Source organism: Macaca fascicularis, chromosome 8 (assembly GCF_037993035.2).
Source record: "Macaca fascicularis isolate 582-1 chromosome 8, T2T-MFA8v1.1".
In the NCBI taxonomy this organism is placed as follows: Eukaryota; Metazoa; Chordata; class Mammalia; order Primates; family Cercopithecidae; genus Macaca; species Macaca fascicularis.
The window spans coordinates 111,094,653-111,113,086 of NC_088382.1; the positions used below are offsets into that span (position 1 = coordinate 111,094,653).

General features: G+C 43.5%; 1 protein-coding gene and 1 long non-coding RNA gene across 11 annotated transcripts in view; one reads left to right on the plus strand and one right to left on the minus strand.

Annotated features, from left to right (window-relative positions):
* The window catches only part of LOC135964788 (uncharacterized), a 76,376-nt gene extending 68,627 nt beyond the window's left edge, over positions 1-7,749 (minus strand). The window contains exon 1 of the long non-coding RNA XR_012416568.1: positions 7,706-7,749. This is a non-coding gene — a long non-coding RNA (uncharacterized lncRNA). The remainder of the gene's footprint in view (positions 1-7,705) is intronic.
* Positions 7,160-18,434, plus strand: part of GRHL2 (grainyhead like transcription factor 2) — a 184,709-nt gene continuing 173,434 nt past the window's right edge. For 4 of the 10 annotated variants that reach the window (XM_045399187.3, XM_015455089.4, XM_045399190.3 and 1 more), the window contains exon 1: positions 7,497-7,847. In XM_045399187.3, coding sequence (XP_045255122.2) covers positions 7,828-7,847 — 20 coding nt within the window. In that variant the 5' untranslated portion in view covers positions 7,497-7,827. Of the gene's footprint in view, positions 7,343-7,496; positions 7,905-18,434 lie in introns of those variants that run through there. The other 6 variants (XM_065519483.2, XM_073999234.1, XM_045399189.3 and 3 more) reach the window with 4 other exon arrangements.

Sequence of the window (18,434 nt, forward strand, 5' to 3'; positions counted from 1 at the left end):
GAAACATCCTCTGATCTCTTGCCTTGGGGGAGAGGGATGGGGGGTGGTGGTATAAACTTGGCTCCTGGCTTACTAAGCTGGGTGGAGGAAACTACGAGATGATATCTCACTCATTAGCATATGATCTTTCACTTGCTCTCCTTCTTGCAGGTCCAGTGGCTCTCTCCTGATAGTTCCCCTGATGTACCCAAGTGGGAAGTCCTCCTGGTTCAATTTCACTACAGTACACTCTGTCTCCTGCTAGCGTGGAGGAGGGATGGAGTTTTGGGCTGAATTGTATCTCCCTAAATTCAAGTGTTGAAGTCCTAACCCCCTCGTGCCTCAGAACGTGAGTGTATTTGGAGATAGGGTCTTTCAAGAGGTAAATAAGGTAAGATGGAGTCATATGGGTGGGCCCTAATCCCATATGTTATAAGAAAAGGAGATTAGAACACAGACATGTGGGCTCACAGTGCAACGACCATGTGAGGACCCAGTAAGATGGCCACCTGCAAGCTAAGGAGGAGGCCTTCAAAGAAAGTGACTCTGCTAGCACCTCAATCTTGACTTCTATCCTCCAGAACTGTGAGAAAATAAACTTTTGTTGTTTAAACCACACCATCTGTGGTATTTTGTCATGGCAGCCTGGAAAACTAACATGGATGAGAGCTTGTTTGCACTGGGTGGAGGTGGGGGCCTAGGGGCCTAACAGCTTTGTATCAAGCTTTTCAATCAATCCCTCTGGCATCAGCCCTATCACTCACTCCCACCTTCAATGATAATTGGACACTTGATTTTCAAGGCCAAGCTTGTCCAGCCCTTGGCCTGCGGGCCACATGCGGCCCAGGATGGCTCTGAATGCAGTACAACACAAATTGGTAAACTTTCTTAAAACACTATGAGATTTTTTTTTTTTTTTTTTTTTTTTTTTTTTTTTTGCTCATCAGCTATCATTAGTGTGTTTTATGTGTGGCTCAAGACAATTTTTCTTCTAATTTGGCCCAGGGCAGCCAAAAGGTTGGACACACCTGTTCTAGGCTTTTCTGAGGTTCTACAGGCTAAATGGTCATGACCCTCAGTGTCACAGATGATTAAGCTCATCTGTCTTAACTCTGCTAAATCAGTTTCTACTCCTTCAGTCACTTTCTAATTTCCAAATTTTGTTGTCATCTTTAATACTTTCATCTCCTTCCTTACGCTCCTATCACTGAGGATTCAGGAAGGACTAGAGGGCCAGGATGTGGTGGCTCACACCTATAATTCCAACACTTTGAGAGGCCAAGCACTGCTTGAGCCCAGGAGATTGAGGCAGCCTGCAGTGAGCTAAGATTGTACCACTGAATTCCAGCCTGGGTTATAGAGTGATTCCTTGTCTTAAAAGAAAAGAAAAGAGAAGAAAAAGATGAAGCAATAGAGATAAAGACACTTGCTCAATGCTGCTTTAACAGGGCAGTGCTTTCTGTGAAAGGGTTACCTATGGCTAATTCCAGCAACAGAAACACTTGCTATCCTTAAGAAATATACAAAACCCAACAGACTGCTGGCTGAAAAAGAGGCTCCAAACTGCAAGGGAACTGCCATTGAATGCTCAGTTGGTTAAGTTATACATCCTTAGGTCGATTTCAAATTCAGGCATCCAGGTACATTTTATTCTTCTCCAGGTTCCTTCTTGGGGATAATAGCCAATTTAACAAATTAGTGTTTTTACAGCGCAAAACAACCTAGGAGGAGATAGTACCTGTCACGGCTTCACAGCATATTCAATGACAGATCTGCTATAGTGGCCCGCATATGATGACATATGGCGGAAGACAGTCAGCAGGCAGACTTGTTTAACTAGATCTGCAGCCCTTTAAAACTGGATTCTGGCTGGGCGCGGTGGCTCCTGCCTGTAATGCCAGCACTTTGGAAGGCCAAGGTGGGTGGATCATTTGAGGCCAGGATTTCCAGATCAGCCTGGCCAACATGGTGAAACCCTGTCTCTACTAAAAATACAAAAGTTAGCTGGGCATGGTTGCAGAACCTAGTGATGGGCCCAGCTACTCAGGAGACTGAGGCAGAAGAATCACTTGAACCTGGGAAGTGGAGGTTGCAGTGAGCAGAGATCATACCAGCACTCCAGCCTGAGCAACAGAGCAAGACTCCATCTCAAAAAAACAAAAACAAAAACCAACCAACTGAATTCTTCTGCCCAGATGGCATAGAATGGCATCCTTTTCCCCAAGTCTCACTATAATAAGAGGTTCATGATAATGAAATGACAATTTAGCATCAAATTCTAAACACTTTTGACAATAAGAAAATGAGATTAGCCATCTTAATAGTCATCTATTAAGACCATTACTTAAATGATAATCAAAATAACATTACTTTTCCCCAGGAATTTAATTAAAAATTTTAACTCATAAACAATTTTGTTAGAAACAGCACTATCTTGTTACCAGTTTTTATATGAACATTTGCTTTGTTGCTGCCTCCTAAAATAACCATCAAATTCTAAACTGTGCTGAAACTTCCAAGTTCATGATGCATACTGCAGCAGATTCCAGGATCATTATTCTGAGGAGCTAACTACTCCAACTAAGGACAGCAGCCAACCATTAAATAAATAATCACTAGGTTCAGAATGGAAGAATCCACACAGGTAAAATCCATTACTTACTCTATGGCTGTCTGTTGCAAAACTGCATGTCCAGCATAATTTAGGATGATGGTCTTCAATGGCTAAGGGTGTGCAGCTTTATGCTGTCAGAATACTGTGCTGTGTTTCTCAAATTTTAAGATACATCAGAACCATCTATAGGCTTGTTAGAAACACAGGTTGCTGCCCACCTCCTCGAATTTCTGATTCCATGGGTCTGGGGTGAGTTGGTGAATCTGCATTCCTAACAAGTTATCAGGGGATCTGATGTTGACAGTCCATCCAGGGACCACACTTTGGGAACCACTGCTGCACTTAAGTGTTTATGAATAAAGATATTTGGAGAGAGAGTAGTAGAGTCTCATGGTGAGTGTGGCAGAAGCTTTCATATTTATTTACTATTCTTCTGCCAAAGGAATCAAAACATTTGAGTAACAGGTAATTTCATGGTTGACATTTTAAAACGGTCCTTTCGAACATCTTCCTTTGCTAATCTAACCAATAAATACAGCAGTAGTTAGCCAGTAGAGGGACAACAAGCTATCTGAACGAAGTTGAGTTATTAGATACCAAAGAGGAAGAAAAGATTCTTGACTATCATAAACCAACAAAAGGAATGGTTTAAACATGAACACTGGGGTTCTTTGCACAAACAAATTTAGGATAGTTTGGTAAAAGCTTTTGTACAATTTTGGAAACGGACTTCAGATTAAAGGGTTAAACACACTTATTTATCTTCATTCTCCCCTAAAAAGATGGTAAAAGAACATAAAGGGATAAAACCATAGGGGCAAAGAAGATAGAGGAGGAGTCATCAGCAAAAGTTATATTTCAACACAATTCTGAAGAATAGAGAGGGTCGATGGAGGAGTGAAAACTAGTTTAACAGAACAGTGAAAGCTACACTGTAATACGGCCATAGAGGTCAGTACAGAAAGAGCCCAATTCCCTACAAAACCCTAGCGTGGTCTGGGCCTTGGAGATGACAGAGATCACTAGAAGAAAATACTGATGAAGGGCCCCAGGATCCCAGAAGGTGAGGCAGAGGTGAGCAGGTAAAAGCAAGGGGCCAGGTCAATGTTGGCGCTTGGAGTTGCTGGAGTCTCAGGTGCCCTGTCCCACTCCTCGCAGTCAGCAAGAGAAAGAGGAGGGAGGCTTGCCCAGCAGGCACAAAGAAGGCAGGAATAAGGCACCTGCAGGAAAGAAAAGAGTGTGAAAGATTGCATCCTAAGCAGTTACTCATCCAGACCTCTTCCCCTGAACTGCTTCCAGAATGCTGGCAGCCAAGTGAATGCCTCCTCAGGCAAGGGATTGTAAGATATTTCTCATGAGAAACTGACAAGCCCCAAAGAAAAGACATCTAGTTTCTGACATTTGAGGTATCTTCCCATGAAAAAATGAGCTTTCGTCTGATCACCATACAGCAAGCCCACCAGTGAGCCCATACTTTTCTCACCCACATACAGAGTTTCTGGTGAGGTTTCTATTACCTCATTCCTGAGAGGAAAAGATTTACAGACAGTTGATGAAAGCCTCTAACGTGATGGGACTAAAACAAATACATGAGAAGGGAAGCTAGAGAAAGCCAAGACTAGGCAGGAGGCAAAGGATACAGCCTATCTGGAAAGATAGAAAAAGTTAGTGCGACTGTGACATGATCACTACATTCTATTTATAACAGACAGCATGAAATGAGCTCTTTAAATAGTTGAGATAACAACTGCAGTAGAAAGTAAAGCAAGAAAATATCCTCCAAAATAGGGCAAAAGATGAAGAGATGTGCAACAGGAAAAAACAATGAAGAACATTCTGAGATTAATCCAGTTTAAAAAATAAATAATAAGATTGAATAATAATTGATAATTTAATAAGTGCCTGATACTGTTCTAAGTGAATCAGACATATTAGGGAGGTAACTACTATTATTATCTCCATTTTATAGATGAGGAAACTGAAGCACGGCAAAATTAAGTGGCATTCTCAATAGTAACACTGGAAGCTAGAAGATAAAAGAACAATTTCTGCCTGTAATTGCAGCTACTTGGGAAGTTGAGTCAGGAGGATCACTTGAGTCCAGGATTTTGAGGCTTTTGAGGCTGCAGAGAGCTATAACCATGGCACTCCAGCTGGTGTGACAGAATAAGAACCTATTTTTAAAAATTTAATTAATTTTTTTTGAGACAAGGTTTTGCTCTGTAGCCCAGGCTGGAGTGCAGCGTCATGATCTCAACTCACTGCAGCCTTGACCTCCCTGGGGTCAGGCAATCTCCTTACCTTAGCCCCCTGAGTAGCTGGGACTACAGGTGCACACCAGTATGCCCGGTTAATTTTTGTATTTTTTACAGAGATGGGGTCTAGCTACATTGCCCATGCTGATCTTGAACTCTTGGACTCAAGTGATTCTCCTGCCTTTGCCTCCCAAAGTGCTGGGATTACAGGTGCAAGCCACTGTGCATGGCCTAAAAAGTTTTTTTAATTAAAAATTAAAATAAATAAGTGAAAGAGCAATTTCTATAAAATTATGAATGAAGAAATTCTGGTTAGAATTCTACACTTGGTCGAACTCTCTATTAAAAGTAAAAGTTGAATAAAGACATATCTAGTATGTAAGAACTCAAATTTTACCTTCTGTACCTTTTCTTGGGCTGTTACTAAAACATGTGCCATGGAAAATGAAGCAGTAAACCAAGAAAGAAGGCACAAAACACAGAAATGGGTATCTCACACTACAAATTAAGGAGTGTCCCAGGCTGGGCATGGTGGCTCATGCCTGTAATCCCAGCGCTTTGGGAGGCCGAGGCAGGTGGATCACCTGAGGTTGGGAGTTCTAGACCAGCCTGACCAACATGGAGAAACTCCGTCTCTACTAAAAATACAAAATTAGCTGAATGTGGTGGCACATGCCTGTAATCCCAGCTACTTGGGAGGCTGAGGCAGGGGAATCGCTGGAACTCGGGAGGCAGAGGTTGCGGTGAGCTGAGATCATACCATTACACTCCGGCCTGGGCAACAGAGAGAGACTCTGAAAAAAAAAAAAAAAAAAAAAAAAGGAGTGTCCCAGGATGACACTTGAGCAGTGGATTCACAGAGCAATTCATCTCCACTGAAACAGTAGAACAATGAATTTCTGGAGGAATTGTTTTCAGGGGAAAATTGGAATTGATTGTTTGATCATTTGGAAAATAAATATGATAGTCATTTGATAGATCAGTTGTAGAAAAATATCAGGATAGGTGCATAATAAATTAAGTAAATAGATACAAGTTTTTATAAGAAAGAAAACAATAATAGTACACTATTGGCTCTGTTGTCATTGCTACTGGCATAGTCACTTAGCTCCTAAACTGTGAAAGTGCTGTGTTGGAAGGAGAAGTTGCTTGGCATGAAAGAGCTAAATCCTAATCTGAAGCAACAGGTAGTCAGAGCACAACATCTATTGGCAAATCAAGAGACGGCAGTATAAATTATTTAGAAATAGGGAGGTGAATGACAGAAGAGACAGATAAAAGTGGAATGTGGCTACCTCTAAAAAGGAGAGGAACATGATAGGTATTGCATTATCTTAAAATATTATATTAAAATAGTACCTGCATTGTCTTAAAATATATTAGTTTCTAAGTGTGTGTTTATATTGTTTTAAAAAAATACAATTTTGAAATTTATTTGTTGAAAATGGACACATGGAACAAACCAAACCTTGTTTTATCGTGTAATTTTCAGAAAATATGTGATCCATAAGATTAAAAGAAAAGTTGTATTAAGTCTGGCAGCTTTAGTATTAACTTGAAATAAAATATGGTAAGCTTTCCACGTCCTCCTTTGTTTCCACAATCCATATGTACGAGCTAGATCCCAGTCAGAACTTCCACAAACACTTCACTCTTTGGTAGCGGCGGTTATAAATTACACCTCTGCTAATTTGCATTGTTCCCAACCAGGAGAAACATTACCACAAAAAAAATCAGTTTCATCCTGCAGTGTTTCCGTAGCAACCATATTAAGCTGGAAGAATAAAGCACCTTTGTAGCGGTAGCGTCTATTGAATTACAATGTAAATGTTGATGCCTGCCTGGAAACGTCAAATGACAACAGGTTTACAGAACGAATTCAGTGGTTGTTTGCAGCTCTGGAATCCCAGGCTGCAGAGTTGAGATCGAAGAGGTGCGCCTGGCCATCTTAGTGTCCATTCAACCAAATCTCCTCACTCCATCAAAACCACGCCACTCCCCACCTGCCCAGCTCGTAAAAGGATGCTCACCTGCTTGAAAATCTGTAATATATCTGATGTCTTTTACACAGCAGGACGCGAAAAGTGTTTGTTGTGGATAAGAATGTTAAAAATTCAATTACGCAACAGACCAAACTTTGTGTTTCTTTCCCCCTCTCAGCACAAAGTAACTTTAGTCCCGTCCTCTTCTGCCACTGTCAAACAGCCCTGTTACTGTGGGCATTAAATGCCTTGTGGCGTACTGCGCATTTGATTCTGGTTGACTTGGGATACCTGAGCTCGGCTCTCATTAGTTCTTCCGCTCGACCCATAATCCCTAGTGTTTGCAGGTGTTGCATTCCCCCAACCCCTTTCTTCGCTTCAACCAGTACCCCCGACCTTCCCATCCCTGCCTTGGAGAAGGAGGAAAACGCAGCTTGAGGTCTACTCGAAGAACTGACCCTCAGCTCTCACAGGCTGCCGCCGAGCTGCAAGCATGCCGCCGCTCCACTCAGGTAAACTTCGGAGTGAGTTACCTTCACTTGGAGAAGGGCCTTACCTGAGTGCGCCTCTGCCAATGGCAGCTCACCTGAGGGAGCTCCCCAGCCAATCATCGCGCAGCTCGTCCCTCGGGCTTGTACCCTTTAGTGAAAGAATTCAGCTCCTTGCGAGAAAGTTACCTGTGGCCGCCCAAGTCCGCCACTTTCTGCTCTGTGTCTGCCCATTGCCACGATCCAGGAGGACTCCGCGCCGCCCGGCCGCCTCCGAGCTCGGGCCCCATGTGAGGGGCCCCCCCTTATCCCACCTTTCCGGCTAGGTGAGGGCGCGAGCGGGCGAGCGAGCGAGAGTGGTGAGGGGGGACGGAAAAGCAGAATTACCTGTAGCTCTTGTTCTGCCATCTCGGGCGCTCTCACACACCTTCACCTGCACAGACTTGAAAGTCCAGTTTCACCAGAGGCTGAGGCTCCAGGAAAAGGGGAGCAAGTTCATTGGATCAAACATGTCACAAGAGTCGGACAAGTAAGTGGATCACACGCGCCGGCTGCTGCTACTACCACTTTGGGCTGATGGCAACTGGTTTGTTATGTTTTTGTTTTTAAGTTGCTATTGTTGGTATTTTTCTTTCTTTTTTCTTTTTCTTTTTGGTGGATCCAGACTTTTCCGCATTATGTTTCTACCCTGATTAAGAGGAGAAACCCTACAACAATGTGAATGTTTAATATCCCCTTTGGGCCTTGATAGTAAAAGTGGGTTTTCCTTTTCCTTCCTCCCTTAGGAATGGTCTCAGCTCCCGCTCCCGGATGAATACTTGGATATTGCCAGAGGTTTTGGTAGATGGGCGCGGGAGGCCTGCTCTTCCCCCTCTGCTTTAGCTGCTCCCACCGATCTGGCGTTTAGGGCCATTTGGAAGTTCAGCTGAGTTCCTTCGATTTGTCCAAAGGGCCTACTGGAAAAGTGGGGCTTGGCCGCTTTTGTGTGACCGCAACAAAGAGCTTTTATACCGAGGCAGAAACGGCCATCTTCTCGCACCGGGCAGGAGGGTGGGCGTGAGTGCGCGCCCGCCTGTGGCCCCGAAGGGAGGCGAGGCGCTGGGAGGCCGGGGGGCGCGGGGGCGGCCGGCGCCGTCCCCCACTCCCTCGACATCCCGCCTCCCTCCTCCCCTCCCCCGCCTCCCTCCCCCGGGTCCGCCCCCGCATTGTTTGGCCACCTTCCTCAGGTGCCCGGGGGAAAGGACGGTTCGCAAAGTGGGGGAACTCATGTGAGGCCTCGAGTTAGGGCCTCGGCGGGGCGCCAAGGGGCGCCTGCTGCTGAGCGATTCACCCGCGCCCCGACGGCGGCTGCAAGCCCCTGGAGCTCGCGGCCCTCCACGCAGTTGGCCGCCAACTCGGACGCGACAGGCGGGGCTGCGTGGGGCGCGCAGAGCCTTCTCGGGGTGCTCTCGCCGTCAAGGCCGGGGGCTCGGGGCGGGGGGAACGCTGGGCTCGCGTCCTTCCCGTCCCGGACAGGCACTCCAGACGCGCCGGCGAGCCACAGCCTGCGCGGCCGGAGTCGCCCGCGGGTCACCGGGCCCGGTCTGGCCGCGTCCTGACGGCCTCCCCGCGGGCCGGCCCCCGCCCTCGGAAGGCTTTGTGCGATCCGGGGGAGGTGGGGCCTGGGCGGGCGCGGGAGGGAGCCGGAGGTGGGTCCCGCGGCCTTTCTCGGGATTCGGCGGGGACACTCCCTTCCCCCTCCTCTCGGGCGCGTCCGGGCCTGGGAACTGGCTGCGTCCTATTGGAATGCGCGGGGCCGCCCTTTTGCTTTCCCCGGTAACTTTGCCGTGGCGTTGCGGCCACCCCGAGGTGGCCTTCCTGAAGGCGTGTCGCCGGAGAGGGCCGGTGCCCCAAGGCCGCGGGCCGCTGGGCCTGTCATGGAGAAGTGGTGGGGACCCGTCCCAAGTTGAGGGACCACGAGGAAGGAGTGGGAAGGCCCAGCGGATCTGTTCAGGGGTGAAGGGGAAGGACTAGCTTCAACATAAAGCCGCTTGGTAGGTTAGGCGAACCTAAGAAAATGCGCTGTCATACTTAACAAGCAAAAAACTGCCAGATAGTTGTACCCCGTTAGCCACCGATGAGGAATTAACCGAGTACAGCATACCGGAGGGGAAGAACTAGCGTCACCAACACAGGAGAGGGTCTGAGGCAGGGTAGGAAGAGGAGAGTGTGTGGTCGTCTGAGAACACCCCCAGCTCTTCCCTAAATCTTTCTAGTCTTTAAGGAAACACGACTCGAGTTTGAAATTTTCAGTAGCCAAATCCCGAGGCGACAGCAAGTTTTTGGGGTTTGTTTTGATCCTTGCGTGCGTCAAAGATGATTGCAAATCTAGTTTAATTAATCGCGCAATTAACGTTTAGTTTGCTTAGTTTTGTGATACAACAGGACTCGAATTCTGAATGAAAACGAGTCGGTCTCTATTTTCACCAGTTATATTTAGCAGCAATAAGAACAATGTGTTTACCACCAGAAATAAGTACTGAGCGCCCGCAATCTGGTTTCACCACACACATCACCTAGTTTTTATGGGTGATAAGTATCTGGGATTACGTCTGCTTACATTTAATGAACGTTGCTTTTATCTAGTCGTGGTTTCCAACACGAAATTTTGTATCCTGGGAAAAGTAATGGTTACAATGGTGCAAAGAGACAATTCGACCTGGTTTGTTTCTCTCTCATTGGGCTGTTGAAAATGCTTTAAGTCAATACATGACTTCTGGATCATTTCTGCGAATTCTAGCCCAGTTTTCTTAATATTAATATTCTAAGGGAGCCCTGGCAGGGGTGGGTCTGAAGCTTATGCAACTATGTGTGTGAGATGCGGTGGGGACTGTAAGGAAACGGGCCCCTGGGCACACCATGGGGCTTCCTTCCTGAGCAAGTGAGAGGCTTCGTGAGCCTCATTGAAAATCCGCCTTACGAGGCCTGTCTGTAGTTTCTGGAAATAACATGAACGAACACACACTGGATATTCTTTCATAATCCCATTAAGATTTAGGCAATCTTTGGGATTGCACAGGATGATATTTCTGGTTAACAAGTCTGGACTGAAGTAGCATGGTCTTTTTTATGGTGTGGACTTTTCAGATTGAAACGTTCTGCTTTTGATGTTCTGCAGTGTTGATGCTATCGTCAATTAAAACAAAGTATTTTTAGGACATTTTGTCTTTGTACATATTTTAAAATTCTCTACTCCATCTTAAATTTTATGAAGATTTAAGATCTTTGTCAGCAAGCATGTGTACAAGCGAAACAATGCTAAATTAAGAAACTCTTATTTTACTGCCAAAATGTATAAAATATATTCAGAGAACATATAGGTACTATGTGATTTGATACTCACAGGTGTTTTTCATTAGGTAAGTGTATTTTCTGGTTACCTACTATTCGTAACACATTCAGATAGGCGTAATAGAGACATGCGAAGATGGATAAGATGAGCCCTGTTCTCAGGGGGCTTAAACTGTAGTGGAAAGCAACTCCTGGACAGACATACTTTTAATAAACACGATGCCTATAGTTACAAAAAATACAATAGTTACAAAAAAGTTTTTAAAAGTACAGTACAGGGGCTGGGCGCTGTGGCTCAGCCTGTAATCCCAGCACTTTGGCAGGGTGAGGCGGGTGGATCACGAGGTCGGGAGTTCAAGACCAGCCTGATCAACATAGTGAAACCCTGTCTCTACTAAAAATACAAAAAATTAACCCGGTGTAGTGGTGGGCGCCTGTATTCTCAGCTACTTGGGAAGCTGAGGCAGGAGAATCCCTTGAACCTGGGAGGCGGAAGTTGCAGTGAGCTGAGATTGCGCCACTGCACTCCAGTCTGGGTGACAGTGCAAGACTCCATCTCAAAAAACAAAAACAATACAGGTCATGATAAATACTGCCTCTCCCTACTCATCGCATTTTTGCCTGTGATAATTTTAGTCATTTTGTGTGTTTTTTGTTAAGGGGTCCTGCTATTATTCAGAAAATGGCTGAAGTTATAGGTATCTCATGTGGATAACATTTCAAGTAATGGGATGACTCTACATTTTAATTAAACTCTCTAGTCTTTAGTTTTATAAATGCATATGCTTGTTTACATTTGGCTATGCAAAATATCTTTTAAGGTCAGAAACGTCAAGAATTTATCATATCTTTTTCAAACCAATACATATACCCTTTCACTTTTTGAATGAGTATGCCTTGAACGCCACTATATACTTGGCATTGAGATTCACTGGTGAATAGAACCTAGTCCCTGCCTGCATGGTACTTAGTGTGTGTGTGTGGGGGGGCCGGTGGGAGGAGGGGGGGGCGGCAGGGGGGGAAGGGGCAGACTTGTTGACAGTAAATCAACAAAAAAGTAAACATTAATTAGATGATAAGTGCTATGAAGGAAAGCAAAACTGGCTGGAAGGACTGAGAATAATGGGGGAGGTCTTTTGTATAGGGTGATCATGGACAGCTTCTCCAATGAGGTGAGCTTTGAGTGGAGGCCTGAGTGCAGTGAGGCATCAAGCCCTGAGATACCTGGGGTAAGAGTGTTACAGGCAGGTGGAAGAGCAATTGCAAAGGCCCTGGGGTGACAGTGTGGTTAGATGGTCTAGGACCAGAAAGGAGCTCTGTGTGGGTGAATCAGAGTCAGAGATAATGGCACTATCAAATAAACATGATCAGTTCTCTACGTATTAATCTGGACAGTTGCATACTCAAAATGGTCAAAATTGTTCTTGTAAGTGGTCTTGGTAATCAAGAGATAGCAATACCCAATGAGTAAATGATGAACCAGCTAATACCATCAGTCTTGTTTCTTTCCCTGAGTATCACCAGTTTAATGGTGAGGGGTCCAGAGTTCTCTTCCCTACAACGGATTAAATCTTGTACACTCCTTAATTCAGAGATGAATAAATGCACACACTCTGGAGGATCCCTGAGGATTCAAACTAAAGGAGACAAAGTACAGATAGTGTTTGCTCAGACACACCCACCTCCCTAAAACTCGTAGCATAACCTACCTTCAGCTACCATCTCCACTCCTTAACATTAGGCTTGTGCAAGGTAAAATTTGCCCTTGCTGCCTTCCTCTTGCTCTTGTTCAGTTTCTATAAACTGTATCCATCAGAAAACATGAACTTGTCCACTGTGTCTGGAGGAACACTGCATAGCATGTGCTTTAGTGAGTTTCCCATCTTCAATGAAGTAAACTGACATACAGGCAAAGTTAACCTAACTGAAAAACAAGTTGAAGATGATGCACATGCTTAAAAATAGGAATCTCCACAGGAATTTCTAAAATGATTGCATCTCAAACTCACCTGAGTTTAAAACATATAATATATCATCTGAGGCACCCTGGGTCCCAACCCAGCAGTGTTGAATTAGATTCTCCAGGAGAAAGCACAGGGAATCTGCATCTAAACAATGTTCCAGGCATTATAATTGCCTTAAATAGGACAACACTGCTTCAAATGAAACTTAATGCTAGTTTACATAATAGATACAATTTATATGCAACTTTTCAGGTGCATATCCTGTGTGTAAATGAAAGAAACCTGTGGACTTTTATTTTACTTTATGCTACCTTGGATGAGCAGCTTCAGATATGATTTTAACGTGGATATAAGACTTCTTAGGCCTGCTCTAGATGTTTACTTTCATTGTTTTGTTGAACTGCTGCTTCCGGAAGAAAGGGTTCTTTTTGAAGGGGAATATGTTTCCAGAGCTGCAAAAGAACTGATTTGAAGTGATGTCACCCACATGGGCCTCCCTAGGCTTGCCAAAGGTCTAGCTCGGGTTTCTGGCTGAATCCCACTCATGTGTGAGCTGATGTTCAATTTTTATTTATTTATATATATATTTTTATTTATTTATTTGAGACAGAGTCTTGCTGTGTTGCCCAGGCTGGAGTGCAGTGGCACAATCTTGGCTCACTGCAACCTCCACCTCCTAGGTTCAAGAGATTCTCCTTCCTCAGCCTCCCCAGTAGCTGGGATTACAGGTGTGTGCCACCACGCTTGGCTAATTTTTTGTATTTTTAGTAGAGATGGGGTTTCATCATGTTGGCCAGGCTGGTCTCAAACTCCTGACCTCAAGTGATCCACCCACCTTAGCTTCCCAAAGTGCTGGGATTACAGGCATGAGCCACCATGCTTGGTATTCACTTTTTTGAGGACTGCTGTTTCACTGAATTCAGATTCTATTTTGTAGCACAAAGTCAAAGGTAAAGAGCTCTAGTTTGATGTTGGTCCCTGGTGAAATGATTTGATAGGATGATGATTGCAGTTTCATTTCTAAGGCTCATGGTAGCTTAAAGTATTACTCTGATAAGATGGTACTAGATCTTCTGTTGGCCTACAGTGAGGGTCTGTTTTAAACTGACTGCAGAGTCCAGGCCATTCAAATGGTCCCAGTGCCACCTGACTTAAGGGAGATCAGGAGTAAGTGTTAGAGCGATCAATGAAAAGCTATGTCTAGCAATTTCTGCTAGGCTCAGGAAAGTAAAAGGAGAATTTAGAAAAGTAGTTGGATAAATCAAACATACATAGAAGCATTTAAACAACATTAACAGTACCCAATCACCTCAAGAAGTGTTTGTTTGAAATGTATAGCAAATCCAAATAAGATTTTTTGGATGTTAGGTTGTTAAATTTACTTTTTAAAAAGTCTTAGATAATTCAGGCAACTGCCTCAGTTCCTCTTTATGACTTTGGTCTAACTATAGCCATACATTTCTGGTTAAAAAATTAACAATGGTTACATAGTATTTTTCCCCTTCCTTACTTCCTCCCTCATTTAAACCAACATATTCTTCTTGTTCCCTCCTTCCCTTCTTTCCTTCCTTGGTTTGTCTCCCTAATGTCACTTTCCTGTTTCTTTTTTCCTCCCGTATTACTTGGTGAGAACTGACAGCTGCACAGCTTCTGCACATAGAGATAAATGTGAGTCTGATTTTAGGTGCTGCCATAGTTAGTGAACTTTGCTGCATTCTTTCAGTATTTACAGCATCAGCAGCCCATCGTTGTTACCTGGGCCAAGAGGTAAGATCATGTCAACTAGGTTTAACCTTGGAAAAATTTGAAGTTATTTTTAGTATAAGAAAAGCCTTACCCTAAGTTAATTAGAGTTCTCATTCATGATCCCTGGCATTCACTAGGGCACTGATACTCTTTTCCTTTTCAAGAGGTTTTCAATGACTCTTGTTCAGTTATAAAAACTAGGCCTGGCCAGGCGAGGTGACTCATGCCTGTAATCCCAGCACTTTGGGAGGCCGAGGCAGGCAGATCACGAGGTCAGGAGTTCAATACCAGCCTGGCCAATATGGTGAAACCCCGTCTTTAGTAATAACACGAAAATTATCCAGGCATGGTGGCATGCACCTGTAGTCCCAGCTACTTGGGGGGCTGAGGCAGGAGAATCGCTTGAACCCAGGAGGTGGAGGTTGCAGTGAACCAAGATCACGCCACTGCACTCCAGCCTGGGCAACAGAGCGAGACTCTGTCTCAAAAAAAAACCAACCAAACAAACAAAAAACAAAAACAAACAAACAAAAAACAAAAACTAGGCCTAACCTGAAAGAGGGCAGTGATTGGTTTGGCAGAGTTCTCCAGGGAAAATTCCTTAATGAGCAGCAACAGGCTGGATAGGAATTTTTGCTTTGGCCCAGGAGGACTGGTGGGTTGCTTAGTAACAACATGTACCTGGGAGTCCCTCAGACAGCTTCACTGGTCTTCAAATTTAGGCCTCCAAATTTCAGATTCATTCTACCATCTATCTGCCTGCATATTTTCTTCCTTTGGATGAATCTAGGCTCTTCAGATCAGTTTTGTTTATTTTTCCATTACCAGGAGAGTACATTTTATGTTGTAAGTTTCTTATAATAGTAAATGGTAAAAAGTACTGGATTATAATAGGTAATAACGAAAGTGTTTTTTTTTTTTTTTTTTTTTTTTGAGATGGAGTTTTGCTCTTGTCGCCCAGGCTGGAGTACGATGGCACGATCTTGGCTCACTGCAACCTCCACCTCCTGGGTTCAAGCAATTCTCTTACCTCAGCTGCCTGAGTAACTGGGACTATAGGCGGGTGCCACTATGCCTGGCTACTTTTTTTGTTTTTTCAGTAGAGACACAGTTTTGCCATTTTGGCCAGTCTTGTCTCGAATTCCTGACCTCAGGTGATCCATTCGTCTTGGCCTCCCAAAGTGTTAGGATTACAGGCGTGAGTACCCGACTGAAAGTGTTGTTTTATGCCGTAAGTTTCTTAATGGTAAATGGTAAAAAAAAAAAAAAAAAAAAAGTACTGGATTATAATGGGTTAAGTGGGATAGAAGTAAGAAAGCATTCCTTTGGGGATCTCTACCTCCCATCCCTAGTTATACTGGGAAAAGAGAAATGATTCAGCTTCATGAGTTTTGGTGAGCAGTAGTAATATTATTTGTAAAAAGAGCACCTTTTGATTTGCCACATACAATACTAATCAAATAACACATTTTAAGAATTCTTATAGGAAGTGCTAGAAAAGCTGGTGCATTTCAGGGGATTTCAATGTATATTTTGAAAATAAGTCAGGGTTCTGAAGGTTGTTCATGCATTTGAATGGGCATTCAGTGGAAAGCAATCAATGCCTGTGGTAGATGAAGTGCCTTATTTTACTTTGTAATGAACATGGCAATGAACTTTGTGGGGAGCACTTCACTTTCACTCCCAAGGAAATGCTTCCTTTACAAGTGTGAATGCAGATACCCTCCGGAACAGAAACGGAAAGCAAGAATTGCTTGTGGCTTCTCTTTATTTTGGCGCCAGCCTTTCATCTGAACTCTGAATATACAAATATAACTAACCCTGAGAGCCAGAGTCTCTTCTTTTTTAAGGCCCATGAATTTAGGTCAGGGTTTTAGGAGACAAGGAAAGGTTGAAGTGAAGGAGAGAGGCATGGAGAAAGGAAAGGACGGGAGAGAGCAGGAAGAAACTGCGTAACTACTGTTAAGTTGCCAGTGTTTTCTCAGTGGAGTGTGAGCGGCTGGCAGGGGCTGCTGCCGGGGCCTAGGGTGGGACAGCATGTGGCTGTTTGGCCTCCTAGATAATTGGTTTTGGTGTTAATTTGCAATCTAGTATCTTAGAGCTAGAAAGAGCCTTAGGGATCATCCAAATGCATCTTAGGGCATGTGAGAGAGCAGGTATAGGATTTTGATCTAAAAGCCTGGTTTGAGGAGAAAAGTATCTTACATTTTTTCTTCTGTATTTCATTTTGGGATTCTAAGTAAAAATTGAAAATTTGGAGTTTTGATTAGTTTGAAAAAACATGCTTTTTTTTTTTTTTTTTTTTTTTTGGAAGATTGAGAGCAGGATAAGCACTGCATGTTTACTTCTTAAACCATGAACTTGAGTCTGTGAAATACCTGGTTAAAATTCTGATACCATTACTGGGAGTTAAAATGGACTTTTCTTCCCACACTCACCCCAAATCATTGTTTTTGGTTCTCAGTTCAGTGAGCCCCATAAAATAACTGCCTTTTGTACTTCTTGGATCTAACTTTTCAAAGAAACAAGGAACAAAGGTAGATTTTGCCTCTTTCCTGCATTGCCAATAAGATAATTAACATAAGATCAGAGGATTTTTCTTTCATTATTTTTCATCTGTAAAATGGAGTTGAACTAAATGATCTCTGAGAATAATTATCTGCTGCAATATTCTGTGTCTCATTTTCTCCCTCCAGAGGGGTCTGGAGAGCTGGTCGTGGCTCACAGCGGGGGCCATGAACATTAGCAAGACAGGAGGTTACAGGCACAGTGGGACCTGCTTCTGCTCCCAAGCCCCCTCACCGCCTTTACTAAAATCAGTGGTGGTCTGATTCAGATGACAAACAGACTTTTGGAAGGCAGGAGGAATTCAGAGGATCACATGGAATTCAGAAGGGCAGCGAGGCGGTGAAATCAATGGTTTCACTAGAGGACTCCTGCACAGCCTTACTGGGCTGGTAGAAAAGTGGTACAAGAAAATCAGACAAATGGGCTGGCAGGGACGCTGAGAACTTCTTCCCAGAGACAGCCCAGGAAGTGGTTCATTCTCGCAGGCTCATGAAGTGAGAGTGAGGCAATATCAGAATGGATGGAACATTGACTAAAATTTAGTAAGCTGAAAACCTTAAATAGGTGAAAGGGACGACCTTCTCCTCCTCCTTCTCTTCCTTCTCCTATTCTTTCTCCTCTTCCTCCTTCTCCTTTTCCTCATCCTCTTTCTTCTCCTTCTCCTCCTCTTCTCCTTCCCCTTCCCCTTCCTTTTTTTCTTTCTCCCCCTTCTCCCTTTCCTTATTACTCCTTTTAATAAAATGTAATTCACAGATACCCACTGTCAAAAAATGTTGCCAAGCAAGTAATTTAGTAAATGTTCAGAAGAGATTTCAAATAATATAAGGATAAGAATAGCAGCTGCAGTTTCACTTCAAGGATAAGGTAATGTATTATTTCACTTCAGGACGCACAATGATCATTCATTTAGGACAGGAATAAAATCTCCTCTGGTATCCTACTGTGTTATAGAACTTAAAAGTCTCTGAAGTCAGTTGCCCCTGAAAGGCTCTCATGTTGGAGGGAATTTTGATTAGGTCTCAGGACATTTATGTTTCCTCTGCAGAGTAGGAGTTTTAAGTTGCTCTGGAGTCCTGGGGTATACTTTTAAGAATATGTATATCTTACATATTTTGGAAAATAATTTAAAAAAGGACAACTACCTCAATAGAAAAGTGGTCAAAGAGCATGAGTAGACAATTAGTAAAAGCTGTATAAGTGGCTAATAAAGACAGAAAATAATATTAGCTGTAAGCTGTATTAGTGATAAGAAAAATACAGATTATCTAACAGAGATATTCTAAGTTTCCCTGTCAAAGTGGCTAAAATTAACAAAACTGGGTTCAGGTAAAATATATTTTTGGAGAATTATAAATTATCACAAACTTTCTGGAAGGCAGTTTTGCAAAACCGGTTGAAATGGGTCTACCCATTGACAACTAAATTCCAGTGTCAGGAATTAGTCTTAAAGACATAACCAAAGACATACAGTGCCACATGATTTTTAAAAGCAAAAAAATCAGAATAAC